The following is a 17,732-nucleotide window of genomic DNA, read 5'->3' on the forward strand; positions in this document are numbered from 1 at the left end:
TTTTCATGTCATTATGTCACATTTCACTCAAAGAATACAATATTTTTTTTGGTCATGATGTATAACTTTTAGTGCCATAACTCAGTTTACATGATACTCAAGACATACATGTAGTTGTATTTACACCATTCAGTAGTGATGGAAATGGTTAGAATTCAGGTATTTATGAGCACAATCTCACTCTCTATTAATAATAATTTTATTTGCGCAAGGATTGGTGTACAACAAAAATATTGGACACCTCATAAAAAAATAGTAATTCAGAGTATTCATTAACGATTAAGAAAATTAATTAAAAAGATAAACATTTTCATTTGAAACAGATGAACGTACGTCTTTTCATAGGTTTTATTTTATACTCATGTCATACTTTATCATTAACAAATCCAGACATACTGTAATAATTTTTCTCAGAAGTTTATTTAGTTATGGTGAATGTGCGAGGTCTGTTCAAAAAGTATCGTGACTTTTGTGTTTTAAAAAAAATTATTTATTTAATCATGAATATTTATTTTGTCCCCTTCAAAGTAATCCCCATTAGATAATATGCACTTGTGCCAATGTTTTTTCCAATCCTCGAAGCACTTCAAAAAATCATTTTTTGTGATCTTGTTCAGCTCCTCCTTCGATGCAGTCTTTATCTCGTTAATCATAGCATAGCGTCGTCCTTTCATGGGCCTCTTCAGTTTTGGGTACAAGAAAAAATCACTGGGAGCCAGATCTGGGGAATGCAGAGGCTGCGGCATCATTGGTGGGTTGTTTTTGGCCAAAAATTCACGCACAAGTAACGATGTGTGAGCAGGGGTGTTGTCATGGAACAAAAGCCAATTTTTGTTCTTCCACAAATCTGGGCATTGGTGGCAAATTGCTTCACGCAAATTGTGAATAACTTGCAGGTAATATTCCTTATTTACCGCTCTACCCTGTGGCAAGAACTCATGATGCACCATGCCCCTGCAATTGAAGAAAACTGTAAGCAAAACTTAACATTTGACTGAACTTGTTGCGATTTTTTCGGTCTTGGCTGGTGCTGCAGCTTCCATTGGGATGATTGAGCTTTAGTTTCCACATCATAACCATAAACCATAAGATAATTCATCACCAGTTATGACCCTCTGGAGCAAATTTGGGTCATCACGGACAGAGTCCAACACAACATTAGCAATGTTAATGTGTTGTTTTTTTTGGTCGAAATTGAGCAATTTTGGTACGAATTTCGCGGCAACCCATGTCATGCCCAAATGATCGGTAAAATTCGAATGGCATGAGCCAATCGATATTTTTCGGTCCTCAGCAAATTCTCTAATTGTGATTCGATGATTGGCCAATACTATTTTCTTCACTTCATCTATGTTTTCGTCTGTTGTTGATGTGATCAGGCATCCGGCTCGCTCTTCGTCGATCACATCTTCTTGGCCCCCTGAGAACATTTTGTGCCACCGATAAACTTTGCTTCGGTCCAAGGTAGCTTCTCGATATGTCACATTCAACATTTGGAATGCATCTGTGCACTTAACTTTGTTTTTCTCACAAAACTTGATTCTTTGATTCAGTTTTTGGAACAGGCAAAAATCAAAGAATAGCCAAAACACGTCCCAGCAAAACAGCTGTCAACAAATAACTGATCATTCCAAATGGCCAAACTTTTCGATATAAGTGAGAGACATAAGTACCAACATAATGCCACAAAAAAATCAAAAATCAATTATACGTAACCTGTGGAAATTCAAAATTCACGATACTTTTTTAACAGACCTCGTGTAAATATGGGCGGTGAGATGAAGTCAGTTAGATTTTCAAATGATCAAAGTAACTCAGACAGGCAAGGAATTGCAATTATTATTGAGTACTTTAGAGGAATAGAGTGGGAGATATGGGATGAAAGTTAACCGTGAGAAAACAGAATTAATGAGATTTTCATGAAGTAGCAAAGCTAAGTAGAATGGAATTAAACTAGAGCAGGCAAACTACTTAATATATTCGGGCAGTATTTTGGAAAGAAAATGAGATAGTGATGGGTAAATTGGGAGAAGAATTGTATTAGCGAAAGAGCCATTTGCAAGGAGGAGAGAATTGAGCAAAAATGTGAAAAAAAAGATTAGTAAAGACTAATTTAGAGAATAATGTTCCTAGTTCCTAATGATCCTTGGATGACAGTAGATTAGATGATTTTGAGATGTGGGTGTGGCTGAAAATGGAATGAATAACTTTGACCGAGAGGAAAGTACACGTAGAGGTTATTAATAGGGCTGGCTAAGAGAGGAAATTATCGTGGGAAATGTGAATTGGGCAGAGTGTGAGTGGAGGAAATATTGATAAGTAGCAGGATGGTGAAGCCCGAGATGAATGGGAGAATGCTGGGTAGGTGTGTCAGAGATAAGGAAATGGTGAGTGAGATTTTTAGGCAGTATGGAAGCTGGCAGAAGTCGTAAAGAAATAATTAAGGGCAAGGAAAAAGGAATTTTGGATGATACTCAATGGTAAATTATAATTGGGAACTGTCCAAAGCCTACCTTCTAAGTAGGTAGGCTACCCTGAGTGAAATAAAGTGTCTAGGTAAGTGTTGCCTGCTACAGTTCAAAACTAAACAGGCAGTACATCAGACTGAGTTGAATATTTATTTGAAGTAGTCTGTGATTTTTTCCTGAGATTTGTCACCTTGTTGTGAGCAGTTATATTAAAATTGAACAAATGGATGCACATATTTTAATTTTCACAAATGCTGGCTTCTATGTTCATAATGTCATGTAATGGATCCTTGAAATTACTATTCGGTTACAAAATCACACATCATTATGAGCAAAATTTTTGATATTCCAATATATCCCATTTTGAAAAGTGTGAACAATTTTAATCTTGCATTTCACCTCATCAAATAGAAAGTGAATACAGGATTGAAAATGTGATTTTATTGCATCGAAAATTTCATTGTCAAATTTTTATCATGTAAAGACCTATCCATAGTAATGGGAGGGATTGCCGTTATTATTTCATGGTTTAAATTTATCTATATCTTGTTTCACTAAAAAGAGATGACTGTATTTTATTTATAATGTAGATTCACCACATTATAAGTGAAATATTCTGTTGTCTAGTGGTGAAAACTAAAATCGTTTCTTACATATCTTACTAATTAGATTCTAGAAAATTAGTCAATGAGAAAATGATTTAAAAAATGTTTTCTAATGCAATTAATGCAAAATTTTGGCCTATAAAATAAATATCGCAAGCAATACTATTAATCTTCACTGAACTAATGGAAATTTACTTGTGCAGAAAGTGATCCATGTCACTGACATATAGCCATTCACTTTCCTAGTCATTTGAAGTGAATCTCAACTAGTCAAGAAATTCAGTGGGCAGCATGTTTGTTAAGCCTTTCGCTTCTTTAAAATTGGGTGCGGATCTATAAAAAATCATTCAAGTTCACCCAATCAAAATGTCACAGTGGTGATCAAGAGAGACCATTCCATAAAACTGGTTCCCATTAAAGGATCTCACAGTTAAACTCCATTTTTTTGGTGGAGGTCATTCAAAAGTTTGTTAGTTCTAGTTCTGAATACAGTGTTGAGGGAGAGGTGGCAAGTTCAACTTCACAAACCCTAATTAAAAATTAGGTATGGTACGTTAGGGCATATGAAACATCTTTTATAATAGCTGCTTGTATGCCACCTTTTAGTCACTCTTTTTGAGGAAGGATCACACATCAATCTGTGCCAGGAAACTTAATGTTTAGATCAATCATAATAAATGAGATAAAGTCTAACTGTTCAATTTAATTTGGACTTGTGTTCTAAAATATATACCAAAGTTCCCAGTCTTTGATTGGCAGCCTTATTTCACGACCACACCCTAGTGAATCTCATTCTATTCTGATGAACTATTTATTTACTTTTGTTGGGCCTTTCCCCTCTCAAATATTTTTTTTCTTGTGTGACTCATATTTTTTGTCCCATTCTAGACTGGACCATTTTCAAAACTGGTATTGCAGGTATTTCATTACAACTCTATTTACATCAGGTAGACCGTTGTAATGAATATGATGAATTTTTATGGCAAAATTTTATGCAAGTGCATTCAGTCTGATAATGTGCTGAATGCATGTGGGTAGAAGGTATTAGTTACTATACATTAGTATGTTGGGATTATTAAAGACAATTTTTATATTTTAGAGCCATTAGTGTAGATTTGTATGTAGATGGTCCTACCAAAAATACTGTAGTGGCTTAAGTGATATTAGTTTTGGTTAAAGAGTTTTAATATAGATATTAGTAAAACCTTGTTTTTCCATTTTTTTGTTGTATATTTTTTCTCCTCAGTGCTGACCTCAGATATTGGGAACTTTTCTACAATCAAATGCTTGTTGCATATTCATTACCCACACCTTTGACAGTACATTTCTAGTACTCTGTTACAAAAAACATTGACAATGTGGTAAAATTGGCTGTAATGAATGCTTATTTGAATATCTGTTCAGTGTGTCATTGGATTGTATGTATGTGGCAAATATAAATTTTAATATTTATTATTTCCATTTTTGAGATTATTTTCACTCCTTGAGACTGAACTTTTATTTGATTGCTTCTGATGTTTCTGGGTAAAATATGTTTATGTCTTTTTAACAGTAGTTAATTAATTATATATTTAAAATTATCTTGTAGGCCCTCTACGAATAAGTTTTATATAAGGATGATATATTCTCAAGTTCATTTGTCAGAGTCCTGAAGGATGTTCATTGATCTGGGCACAGATTCTTCCTTCTGTCTGGTTTATTCGAAATATTTTATAATTTGTCATCAGCCTAGTTTTCTCTTTTTCCATATGAATACAATTAAAACACGAACCAGAAAAAGGGATTGTAATTGCCTGAGTAAACCTTGTTATTGTTATTTCAATACTATTTTTATGTAAAAATCATAATTTTTGTGTCAGCACACCTCACCTGATCACTCGCCCACAAAATAAAATTACGATACTTAAAACCAGATGAAATTCCCTTGAAATTTTATGCATCAAATCATTTAAAATTGCTGATAGTATAGTTAATTGAAATTCATATAATTATTTACCCCTCTTAAACAATTGGTATAAAAGGAATGCTTGCTGAATAATACCTGCAATTGGACTCGTTTTTCCACTCATGTCTTAGTTTTTTAATTTTCTTGTTTAACATGGGAAAAAAATGTATTGTCATTAAAATAAAAGTATGTATGTGGCTGTGTGTTAGGTTTTAAAAAACTGGTGGCACACACAAAAAATAGAAACTTAAAGAAAGCATTATCTTTGCTAATGAAATACTTTTTTATTGATTGAAATCATTTATTATTGGTTATGTATGGTTTAGAGGTATATTTTAAACTATACCTGAAAAATAATGGGTTTACTTTGTGACTTCTAAAGTTTTACGTTCAAAGATAAAAATTAAATTTGTCTTACAGTTGTCTTCTTCAGCTCCTCATAATTTCTGTTTACTGTCATGTCATACCAAGTGGTATCTTGTGGGATTCTATTCCTCGCTCTTACCAAAAGCCAAACATTCTCTCTTTTTTAACATCCTTGGACAATCTGTCAGTATCTTCTGCATCCATTTTGAGGCTTTGCTTTAAGTACTGACTGTAAGGTCCTTCCACTCATTCTCTTTCTTATCTTTCAGTCCTGCACAGATAACCCTACAATCTGTGTTCATTCTTATTCCTTAAAATCTTAGTTTCTGAACAGTATTCTGTGTTGAAATCTTGACGAGGTGTATCTTTTCATCTTTTTGAAAACAGTCCTCATAAAAACTTCTTCAGATCTGAGTATATTGACAATGTTTAACTAGCTCAGTTCTGCTATTATGCACATTAGTTATTCATAATACCACTTGCTGGCAAAAAAAATTACTAAAGAAGAGTCAGTTTGATCTAGTAAAATTCTCAGAAAGCTTTATCCTGCAATATAATTAAGCAATGAATCAGTATTTAGAAATTAAAGCAATACACCACTGTTTACTTCAATTAAATTGTGGTCTTACTTCCTTTGACAATTCTTTCATTAACTATTCCATAATTTATGAAATATTGTCTAATTTATTATGAATTATAGCTACATCTGAATAGTGCATCAAAATATCTTCTGAACTTAGTAAGAATTGTGAGACTCCATTGCCAAGGGAGGGAAACCTCTCTGGAGCATTAGAGTGATTCCTTTTGTTCAGATCATCATCATAACAGGTATTTTCTCAGAGCATTGTATAGCAATGCTGTAAGGGCAATAAGACCTGCAGTATGTTAAATCCATGATATTAAGACATAATTATAACTGAGGAGCAGTGTGTATTGTTAAATATTTATTTGAATTTATTAAATATAATCTCACAATTAACTATGTGGTACAACTACATATTTCTTAGTCAAATTGTGCCACAGTGTGTATTTCCATATAATCTAATTCAATTTTGATTAGGACTACAAGAAAAATATGACAAAAACTGGAAAAGTAAGGAATTTTGTGCTAAAAATATGGAGTATATAAAGTATGATCTATATAAATCATTAATAGAAATAATAGGTATCATTGCTGGGATATATGAAATTCTCCTTGTTTAATATTCTATAAAAATGGGTCTAAAATGAACGTGGTATTTAAATTTTTTCCAAATGATATATGCCAGATTAGTTTCACCTGGTAGTTATTATTGATGTTAATCATTTTGCTGACTCAGTTGCTGGCTCAGAAGTGCCTCAGTTGGCCATGTTTTTGGGATGAACTCTTGCTGATTATTATTTCTTATTATTATTGGTACAATTTTTCATATTTGCTATTGATACAAAAGTTACAAGTCAACCATTTGGTCAGGTGTTAATGGCAAGTATAAGTGATTACAGAGATAAATGAGATAATACGAGAAATGAAAAACATATACTGAGACACAATCTGCATATTCTCACCAAGAGAAATGAATCAATTTTTTCTCAGCCTAGACACAAACGTCCCAGCATTACTTGTGGGTGGAGCATTCCAATCTTCTATCCCTCAATTAAAAAAGGAACATTTTCCTGTATGAGAAAATTGCCTTTGTGGCTCTATTTTAAAACTATGGTTTTTCCTCCCCATATAATAGGGTTTTTCCAAACTTTAAGAATGGTCAAGTTTTGATTGGTTGACTATAGGAATTCCATCTCCAAAATAGTGATTTTTCAACAAATTTAAGCAATAAATTTTGAAAGCAACAGACCCAGAGCAGCGGAGTATATGAAATTTACAGTTTTAATGTGGGCTTGAGGCCAAATGGATGGATTCAATTAAATTGTGGAGCATGCCACTTGCAAACCACCCTGACCTAAAGTTTGTGGTTTTCAATAAAAATCAAAACTTTTTAAAAAATTTGTTGGCTAACCTGGAATTAAATTAAGGTTATGGAATAACATGTTCCATTTGAATACCAAAAACCCTAAGTTTTTATTATTATGGAAGGCCTTTTTGATCTTAAATCAACACTTCTAATTCTTTGAAAGGGATAAGATGCTCTGTGTTAGACTTAAAAATATTTTTAAATTGTGTTAGTCCATGTGTAGGTTTTTCGTAATTCTGAGTACCCCTGTCATGTGTATATTTCTGTTTGTGTGGAAAATATGCCTTTATGGATTACATGTCGATCTGTATTAAATACTCCTAAATTGCATTTAAGATGTGTTAATGGACCTATATATCATACATGCAGGTCAGAGTGAATATTTAACATGAAATACATTGATGGAAAAAATATGTGCCTTTGATGTATGTATTTCAGGTATGTCTTTAGCTAGCTGGGTTCTTTCAATTTGATAGCTCAAATATTTTTACAGAGACAATAAGCCACTTTAATATAATGTGACAGTGCTAAAAATTTGCTCTTCCATTGGCAAACTCTCAAAGAAATTACTCTCGTTGCATATGGATCTTGGATATTGTTGTACAGGAATGATGTAGATAGTACTTGTTCTTTGCCAATAAGGACAGAGGAGTATTTCCAAATCACAAGGTTGTAAAAAAAATATTATTCAAACCGGGAATAGTCATTCTGTGTGCATTCTCTCTAAGCAATGGTATACATATGAACACATGAATATGTACTTATTAAGAATGCAGAACGGTTATCTCAGTGGTACAAAGTAATATATGACCGAATATAAGTCCTTTAATGATCAATATGACAAGGAGAAATATTGAATGGAAAAGCATATGCTTCAAAAACTAGTTGAATATAGTTTTCTGAGTTAATTTGGGGATAAAACTACCAAATACCTAAAATTTTAAGCTGAAAGACAATGATAAGGTTTATGTTAAAATGTTTCCCCATGAGAGATTCCAAATGAGCCTTGCCTAATTTTTCTTATTTTTGAATTCTGATTAAATTAATTATATCTGTGAAAGCATTTCTCATCAAATTGTAAATATAGTGGTTGCATTTCTAGTATCTCCATTTGCATTGATATTAGTGTGTATTTTAGAATATTCAAAGGTGATAATGACTGGAACTAGGAAATAAACAATAAATTGACATATTAATGAAATGCGTTGTAATATGATGCCACCTTCTATGTATAAATTTGATACTGTAGCTGGGGGATTACATTTGTAGCGTCATCATTTAGACTTCCACATCGTCTGATATTTTGCCAAATTAAAATTGACATGTGCATATCTGTAGTGATTTGGACACATTCTTCTGCAGCCCTATTGGGTGTGACACTATATTGGCAAATAATAGGATAATTTATGGTGACTGAGATAATATTGATAAATTATGTGACATGTCTCCTTGCATTCAGTCCCCCTAGGTTTTGTAGGTGTAAGCGGAGACACTTTTGACAAAATGGACCAAATAATTTAATTGAGTTTCATTGTAATTGCTCAGTTTTCCCATCTCAGTTTGTCATTCTGACAAAGTTGTCTGTGTGGAACTGATTGGGCACTGCAGTGATGGGCAAAGATTAGGTGGGCATGTATCTTAACTCGGGTTTAGTGTAAGTTTGTCTGAATTTTTTTTCAACGCCAAGGTAATCATGGTATGTGAGCAATCTTTCCATCTGGGTTCATTCTTTGTGTTTGCATCACAAAGATGGGAGCTAAATATCCATATTCTACTGTTCCCTCATTGTGGTGTGTTCTTGTTTCCATGGAGAACTTAACAGGAATCATTTGCCTTTGAGTGAATGTCTGAGACGAATGAAATGAACCAACGTTGTTGATCACCTTGCAACTCAACAATCGTGGAATGCAAATCTGCAAATCTTTGTTGGAATCCATTTGCACTTCCGTCACTTCACTCTCCTTGTTCAGTCACAATAAATGATCAAATTTGTTTGCTGATTGATGGGCACCCTTTTAAATGTACACAACTTCATTGTCTTTCACACACACTCTCACCCACACATCCCCCCAAGACACGATTTTGGATATACACACACATAATGGACTTCCTCTTGCATGGCTTGGAATGGCTTTGCATAGATGCCAGTGAAAGAAGAGCTGGACCGTGCCGTTCCCCCCCATGAACTCCTCGACGTGTCTGCCTCAAAGGCAAAGGCCGACCTGGCGACTAGGGGTGGTCTTGCCGGGAGGCAACTCCCTTCGTCCGCCCCCGCCTCTGCGGCCTTGGCATCCCCGCCCAACTCTTCCAATGTGCCCACAACCCGCAAGGGAAGCAGCAGCGCGATGAGCAACAGCAGTTCTGTGAGCATTCACATGGTGTAACGTATTAGACAAGCGCAGTGGGATGACTGAGAGAGTGGGACGAGTTTTTTTTTCTTTCTTTATTTTTTTATTTTTAACCGGTGTGGGTGTATGGAGGTGGAGGTTGGCAAATTGCAGTCTGATGGTTGGAATGGCTCTCGGAAGGCAACAAAGACTTCGGTCATGACCCGAGTTAACATTACTGTTGACATTTTGCTGATCATCAACTGCTGAGTTAAGTAACAGAAAGTTCACCTCCCTGGTATTCCCCTTAGTTAGGGATGAATGCTAAAGAACTACATTTGAATGCTGGGAAGGTAGAATAATTTTCTTTATGTTGGTGGAGACATGAAGTCGGGTATTAAAATAGCATTTACTCAGCAGGCATATTATAGTTAAAGAAGGAAGTGGTATGAAAATACATTGTGGTCTCCATGAGGAATGCTAATTGTGAGTTCTAGTTGGATTGTTTCCAGTTTACATTACATTTAAAACTTGTTGTTCGCACTTCCATTGAAATTTTGTTCATTTGGTGTCCATTTTTTGGATTTAGGTTGTCACCATACATGGCGATTTAGATGGACTCAACAAAAAGTTGGTGTTTTACCTAAATAAATAATGAAATTTGAGATTCACATATACTATTCCAGCAATAATGGAAAGATATCACAAAGTCAAAGACCCAGATTTTATGTTCTTTTTAAAATTTAATATAAGGACTTATACTTTAAGAAATTTCATCTTCTGATGTTAATCATAGTGAGATTGAATGTCAAATTAATGTTAGCTTTGGTTGGATAATCTTATTGCTTTTGTAATTGTTTATAGCCCTTGGGTCAGTTTGTGTCTTGGTCTTGTATAGGATGCTGTTGGAACAGAAGAACAATTGGCAGCTGCAAGTATTCTAGTGATTGACATGATGAAGTTTTCATTGCAGTCAAAACCCTCAGACTGACAAATTTTGCCAATCTCTAGTTCATGGAGTAGTTGCATCTAATGCTTACCTGCCATTTTAACTTCTTCCCCATCTTTGGACCTTTGTTGGTGGTGTGTAGTGCATGCATAGAGAAAAATTAGCTCTTCTGGTTAAACTTTTGGTGGTATCATTTGCTTGAAGTTGCTTAGTGTAGCTATGGGGAGAGTGTGGCTGATGAAATTGTGAATGTGGGTTGCTTTAGTTAGTTTGGCAATTGGTTAGTTACCTATTGGTGTTGTAAATTAAGAAATTTTCAAACAGATGCTAACTTTAAAAATATGCTTTTACACAATAGGTTTTACAGAGCACTGTGGAGTTGTTTTTAAAGCAATCATGTGATATATTTCCAATTTATATAGACTTTTAATATTAGTCTATTGCGTGATATTTCTTTTGGCAGTTTGCCCCAGTGCCTAAATTTGGTTCCAGGCTGTTACATTAATATATTTTAGTTTTAATGGCTTAAGGTTATAACCTGTACTCATTATTATTCTTAGGTGGATGTAATTAATTAAGTAAAAAACATGGGCATATTTTAACCAAGCATTCAATTAATTCAACAAGACAGAATGTATTAATAAAAATAATGTAAGACTTACTTTTGTTTGACTGTGTATTTATTTTTAAAATATTTGAAGTAAGCCTAACATGAATGATAATGTTATTAATGTTGGACTTTTATCACAATGAATATATTTCTGACTTCTTATTAAATAACTCATTTGTTGATTTCATATGTTCATTTTTTTTAATCAATAACTGTTTTACAGAGTAATGTGGACAAGTGATATTTATTGAATTTGTTTCTATTCTTATACATTTTGGATAATCTATAAAGGTAATAGGTAGACTTAGCAAGAATTTCACTGTAGACATTTATTTACTTAACTTCACGACTGTGAATTCATTTTTTAATTTATAAGATTTTGAGTGTTGGAATTCAAGTGAATGTTATGAAAGTGTTGCTTTTTTGACCTACATCAGTATATTAAAAATTATTATTTCATTACAGTTTTTACATTGGGCCAAATTTGATGGGTAATAACTCCAGTAAAAGAGAAACTTAAATGCATAATGTGAATGGTGCTGAGCTCTTGAAGATCCCATGGCATATTAACATGCAAAATTAGCTGCAACTTCCCATTGGCAGACCTCATACATTTTTGATTTCTCTCGTATATCCTGTGCCCTATTTGCCTTGTTGGTCTTATTATATTTGATTTCACTTTTGGTCAGTTTTGAAGAGGCTAATTATTCATATTTTATGAATATTATTTTGGGAACATTGCTCCTCAAACCACTCCATTCTATACAAAGTACTAACTTGGAGTATATTAACAATTTTAATTAATATCATGGTCGCGTTGGTGTTGCATCTACCGATATAATGTAAACCATTCTTTTCCAAGGAAGTAATGGTACACTGAGCCAAAGGTGTGCAGAATCGTAAAGCCTTTTAATCCACTGACTCATATAAACAATTTCAGTATAAAGATTCACTGTCAGAAATTTTTTAACAAAAACATCATTGTACTAGTTTGTAAGATTGTGAGAGAATTGGCCCCAAGCAGTTAAATTATTTTTTCCTATACTATTGATTATGTATATTTTTTCTGAGTTGAATTAATCTAGCAGTTATTGACAAATTTCTTTCTTCCATCACAAATTACTATTGAAATCATTAATATTTCCAATAATTAATATGGGCATTCATGTATTCTAGGAGTATGGCCTGGAAGAGAGTTACCACTCCGGTGTAGATGGAGAGCAGCAAGTGGAAAATAAGGTGGTCACATCTACAGTGACTCATTCAGTTGTTTCTTCGGAGTCTCACTCAATGGCTTCAGAAACACATACTGGGGCGACCCTAGTTGTCCAGACTTCTAGACCTACCACACTCCTTTCAAATTCAGTGCCTAACAACCACCTTTCTTCATTTCAACCAGCAGCGAATAGCACTTCGGGTCACCATACTGCTCCGCAAAATATCCAGAATAATTATCCTCAGGTATGTTAGTTTTCAAACGGTTTTTGGAAATAAGTGAAAGTGATTCAGTGTATTAGAATACCTATATTTTTTTCATTTAGTTGGAGATCATAGATAGTTGAAACACGTAAATTGCCTTTGAAGAGGTGAAATATCTTAGCACAATGAGTGATGAGAAGTTGCTGTTAATCAATGTTGTAAATAGTGAAACTGAAACTTAGTGTAATTTCTTCATAACAATCATTAAAAGCCACACTTACTTGCTAAGTACAATTAGCCATAAATTTTACTGCATGACGTAACTACCTTATTGCAAAGTTCGCATTCAGGAGACAATCTATAGGAATACTCATTTTGCATTGAACAGTTTTGTGATGTATCTTCCTTCATAATGGTGTTTGTAGCATTAACAATTAATTCTAGTTTCCTTTCAATCTTTGGTGCATTTGTACAATATTTTGCATTAAAATTTTTCTGTGTTCATTCTCTATGCTGTTCTCACCTTCATTATTTATTTTAAAATACTTTTCTTCTTCTTGTGAATTCTATGACAATTAATGTTAAATTTAACAATCTTTTTATCATGTTTGCTTAATTTATTACAGATTATACCTACCCTAAGAGTTATATTAAAAGCTAGGTGATTCTTTTTTAGAGGAAATTAATCTTACTGATGTAGCCTCTGCTAGATGTTTTCTTACGTGTCATAATTAGGAATATAATATCTAACTAAGAGTGGATAGTATGACAATCCTGAGGATATTAATCCAGAATGGCGATTGTAAGATGTTTACATACCTTATAAAATGAGATATAATCCCTTAGGTGAATATATAGATATATAATCCCTTAGGTTTATTTAATTTTGTCTTCTGTTTCAAATTTGCAAGCCTCATTGTAAGATTTACCAAAGTTGGATGATCGTAGATATTCCTCTAACAAACAGTGATTAAATGTTGAGAGAAAGCCTTTGATTTCGATTTTCAAAAATAAAGGAATACAGGATCTGTAAATTAAGTAGCTATTATTCTGAGAGAGGTCCATGTTCATCTCATGATATAATTTGTGTGACCTTCTCCTAAACTACCCGGGATCAGGATTGTTGAGGTGGCTAATGTACTGGCTTCTCATCCAGAGGGCCTGGGTTCAAATGCTGGATCTGGTAGATATATTTCAGTGCTATCTTGAGCCCTGCTTAAGGTGCTTTTTGGAGAGCACTTTGAGTGAGTAAGCCGTCCGTCGGATGGGATGATAAACTGCAAACCCCTTGGCACCTTTCGTTAAGAGTAGGCTAATGCCACTGCCAGGTTTTTCTCTACCTTTCATCATTTCCTATCCATTCCTAATGGTGCAAATGACCTCAGCTGTCAGTCGCCTCTGCTAAAACTACTACTACTCCTATACTATCATGAGTGTTATTAGCTTATCAAAAGACTTATCTGTAGGGCTACTATGTAAAACAGGGTGACAGTTATGGCTGGACCTTTTCGTCCAAAGCAAAGTCATGGCAACCCTACTATCATTTATCTCAAAAGTTATAGATACTTTTCAGACTAAAATTTGTTTGGATGGGTTATATTAATGCATCAGAATGAACCTCAAGAAATAGTGTATGCATGAGCAATTTTCCTTTCCCCCTAAATTTCTTTTCTCTGAAGAACGTTTTCTTCCATCAAATATTCTATGGTCCATAAGACTAGGTCAACAAAATAAATGATAATATATCTAAAATTTATGAGAACCCCAAAAGTTTAGGAGACATACAGCTCCCCTTTACCCTCTTACTGGTTCTCATTCAGTGCCTTATCTTATTGAGCCAATTATAAGATAAAATGTTTTGACCACTTTTTGATACCCTCCAGAATATTTGGCTGTGAACATTTTTGCAATCCTTCATAATGCTCAGTTTCATAAGATGTTAGGTTTCTGTTGCATATAAGCTAATGCTTGTTTTCCTCAAATCAAAGACCCCACGCAGCAAATTTTTGTTATAAGTACAAGGTGTTATGTCGATTATCATTTAGAGTAATTTACGAGGGTCATCCGGAAAGTAGTACCCGTTCGTGCCGCATGAAGTGCTGACAACGCGAGTAGCCGCTGGACGAGGTCAGATAGCTTCAGTGGCTTGTCTGCCTTCTCTGAGCCAAGTTGCGTGACGCTAGCATTGCCTGTGTTGTTTCTGTGATTGTTTACAATGTTTAAAAAAATTGAGAACGCCGCCAGTTGTGAAGTGAGGGCAGTGATTAAATTCCTCAATGCAAGAAACGTTCGCCCATGTGATATTCATCGCCAATTAAAGGAGGTGTATGGAGACAATGTAATGGACGAGTCGTCTGTTCGGCGGTGGTGTCGCAACTTCAACATGGGGAGGGGGAACACACACGACGATGAGCGTTCGGGGAGACCGTCTGTCATTACAGACCAACTGGTGAGCTCAGTTGACGAATTCGTGAGGAACGATCGGCGCGTCACAATTGATGACATCTGTGAGCATTTTCCCAATGTTTCTCGAACAATTGTTCATGAAATTGTTAAACACCATCTGCATTATGCAAAAATTTGTGCAAGATGGGTCCCTCGCGTATCTCAATGAGCTGGCGGCGAAGGACTATGCAGCAGGAATACAGAAACTTGTCACACGTTATGACAAATGCCTTAATTTGCTTGGAGATTATGTTTATGTTGAGAAGTAGTTTAAAGTATCCTCTTTCAAATAAAATTTTTTATGTTTGTTAATATTTACTTTTGTGTCTTTATTTCACGAACGGGTACTACTTTCCGGATGACCCTCTTAAATAGCTCTTGACGCATTGTCCAATCATGCTATAATTAATCATCAAAAGGCCCATTTCGATCTAAATTTGATCATCGCCATTTACAGTCTTTCTCCTTGTCTGTTTTTTTTCTTCTTCCCTATGCATGTGATCTTTGCTAGACAGTTGTGGAAAGTGAGCAGCTTAGGTATTCCTAGGCTAAGACAGCAATAAGAGAGCCAACTTTCATCCTTTTCCTTAAAAAACATCATACAATAAGTTAGGTTAAGGTCCTTTAAGGCTGTAGAATGGATTAGGCCAAACATAATACTTTTTACATTTATATCATTTTCTTCCTTTTTATTTATGGGAAACATTTTTAGGCATTGCAAAACTTGGTGGCCCTTCTGCAGAACTCACTTTTCAGTGGAAGAGTTTGTTGTCTATAAATTTGCTCCACATGTGGGAGAAAGGTAGTCAGTCACCAGGTTCACTCTCCTTCATTATCAATTTCAAATATTCTTCCTCTCATTTTCCTTAACTGAAATGCTAAAAAAATTTATTTCAAAGTGATAAATATTATAAACGGCAAGAGAAAGATTATAATTAATAACCTAGAATAATTACTTCACATTACTATAAATTCTAGTTGAAGAAATAACATACCAATACTTAAACTAATAGTAGGGCAGATCTCTAATTCTTCAATACAAGATAGTGTCAAACTTCCACGGGTCACATAACCACAAATATGATTATTTAAAGTTATTATATGTTGTATCATAATTTATGAATCTTACAGTTCCTTTCATTAAAAAGGATCTAAGACATGTGGTGACCATACTCTGGTTGTGTTCTCCTTAATTTTTGTTTTCATAAAAAAATATGAATTCTATAAATTCATGCCATTAAATAAATGATATGATTATCTCAGTCAGTAACTAAATAACAAAAGTTTTCATTCATTAATTTGTGGCTGTCTCCATATTCTGGAGTCAATAAAAAAATGTGTGCCTGACTTTTAAGTGTATTTAACAGATTTTATTTGAATGTTTTTTTTTGGCCTACCATCCTGTGAAATTTTGATAACTTATGTAAATATGATGGAAAGTGCAGGAGAAGGGCTGAAAAAAATACAACAGAGAAATAATGACAAGATAACAACCATAAGGCATAACATTGATATGCATTTGGAAACTTGTAGCTTGTTTATATTATTAATTAAAATGCACATTTATACTTTCATGAGCTCTTAATTTGAATTAATATGATGACAGTTATGGGTACAAATGGAAACAACACAATGGCAACAATGAAAATAAATGTAATGGCATATCCATTTACACTAAGGCATAGCATATTCGGCATATATATATCATCATTGGCAAATATTGTCATGAGCTGGGCGTATATTAAATCACCACCTGCCTTCTTTCGAGTACATTTAAGTAATTTGGCAGCTCTGCCTTCCATGTGTTGTCCCCTCTCCCCCCTACTTCCTCAGACATCTCCATTCACTCACACTTCCTCATCAGCGATGTCACTTTTGATGCAGGTGAGTGCCATCAAGTTTTCCTGAGCCTATTAACATCTTAATCAACATTACTTCATAATTTCTTAATGTTTCACTATTTTCTTATATTATATGTTTCTTCACGGCCATGTAATTTTTCTTTCTTTCTATGGGCTACTACTTAACCCATTGATAACTAGTCATTTAAGAAGCCTGAACACAGCATCTATTAAATGAATTTGTTCTAGAAAGTTGATTCACCAATTAGGGTTTGTAAATGTTTAATATTCAACATCTAAAAAATGGGCATTTAAATTTGAGAATCAAATAATGAATTTTGTGGAGGGAAGTTTTGTCCTGTGTCGAGAATCTTGACAATGTTCAGTTTTCTGTATCATATTCCATCTTCTCCTCTGTTATAACTGGTAATCACATATGTGTTTACTTTATTTCAGGCCTTCTCATTCTATTATATTCCTTCAACCCATCTGTGATGCTGTGTATTCCTGCTTTTCACCAATGTTTATTAATATCTTTGATTGTAAATGTGATTTCCTCTCCCTTTTTGTTAGATCTTGTGTGATCCTGTTGTATTTCATCCATTCCAGGTGAAGTAAAATAATTTCATTTGCTATTGACTAAGTAGTCATTACACTTCATTAGTTACATGTTCATCCCAGATATTGGTATCATGAAGTGTACTTAACTTTAGTGGAGTGAGTATTTCTGAAATGTATATTGGAGGAAGTAATAGTTAAATGTTTTTACTCGGTTAAATGTTTAGTATTCGTATCTTCTCCATCAGAT

The 17,732-nt window shown here is 34.2% G+C and overlaps 1 protein-coding gene across 5 annotated transcripts in view; it reads left to right on the plus strand.

The window, feature by feature from the left end:
• The window catches only part of Spn (protein phosphatase 1 regulatory subunit spinophilin), a 251,523-nt gene that overhangs the window by 212,687 nt on the left and 21,104 nt on the right, over positions 1-17,732 (plus strand). For 4 of the 5 annotated variants that reach the window (XM_071595653.1, XM_071595654.1, XM_071595655.1 and 1 more), the window contains exons 19-20: positions 9,475-9,696; positions 12,396-12,680. In XM_071595653.1, the coding sequence (XP_071451754.1) occupies positions 9,475-9,696; positions 12,396-12,680 (507 nt within the window). The remainder of the gene's footprint in view (positions 1-9,474; positions 9,697-12,395; positions 12,681-17,732) is intronic. The other variant, XM_071595656.1, reaches the window with a different exon arrangement.

This window comes from Hetaerina americana, unplaced genomic scaffold (assembly GCF_022747635.1).
Source record: "Hetaerina americana unplaced genomic scaffold, ioHetAmer1.1.p SCAF_7, whole genome shotgun sequence".
NCBI classification, from domain to species: domain Eukaryota; kingdom Metazoa; phylum Arthropoda; class Insecta; order Odonata; family Calopterygidae; genus Hetaerina; species Hetaerina americana.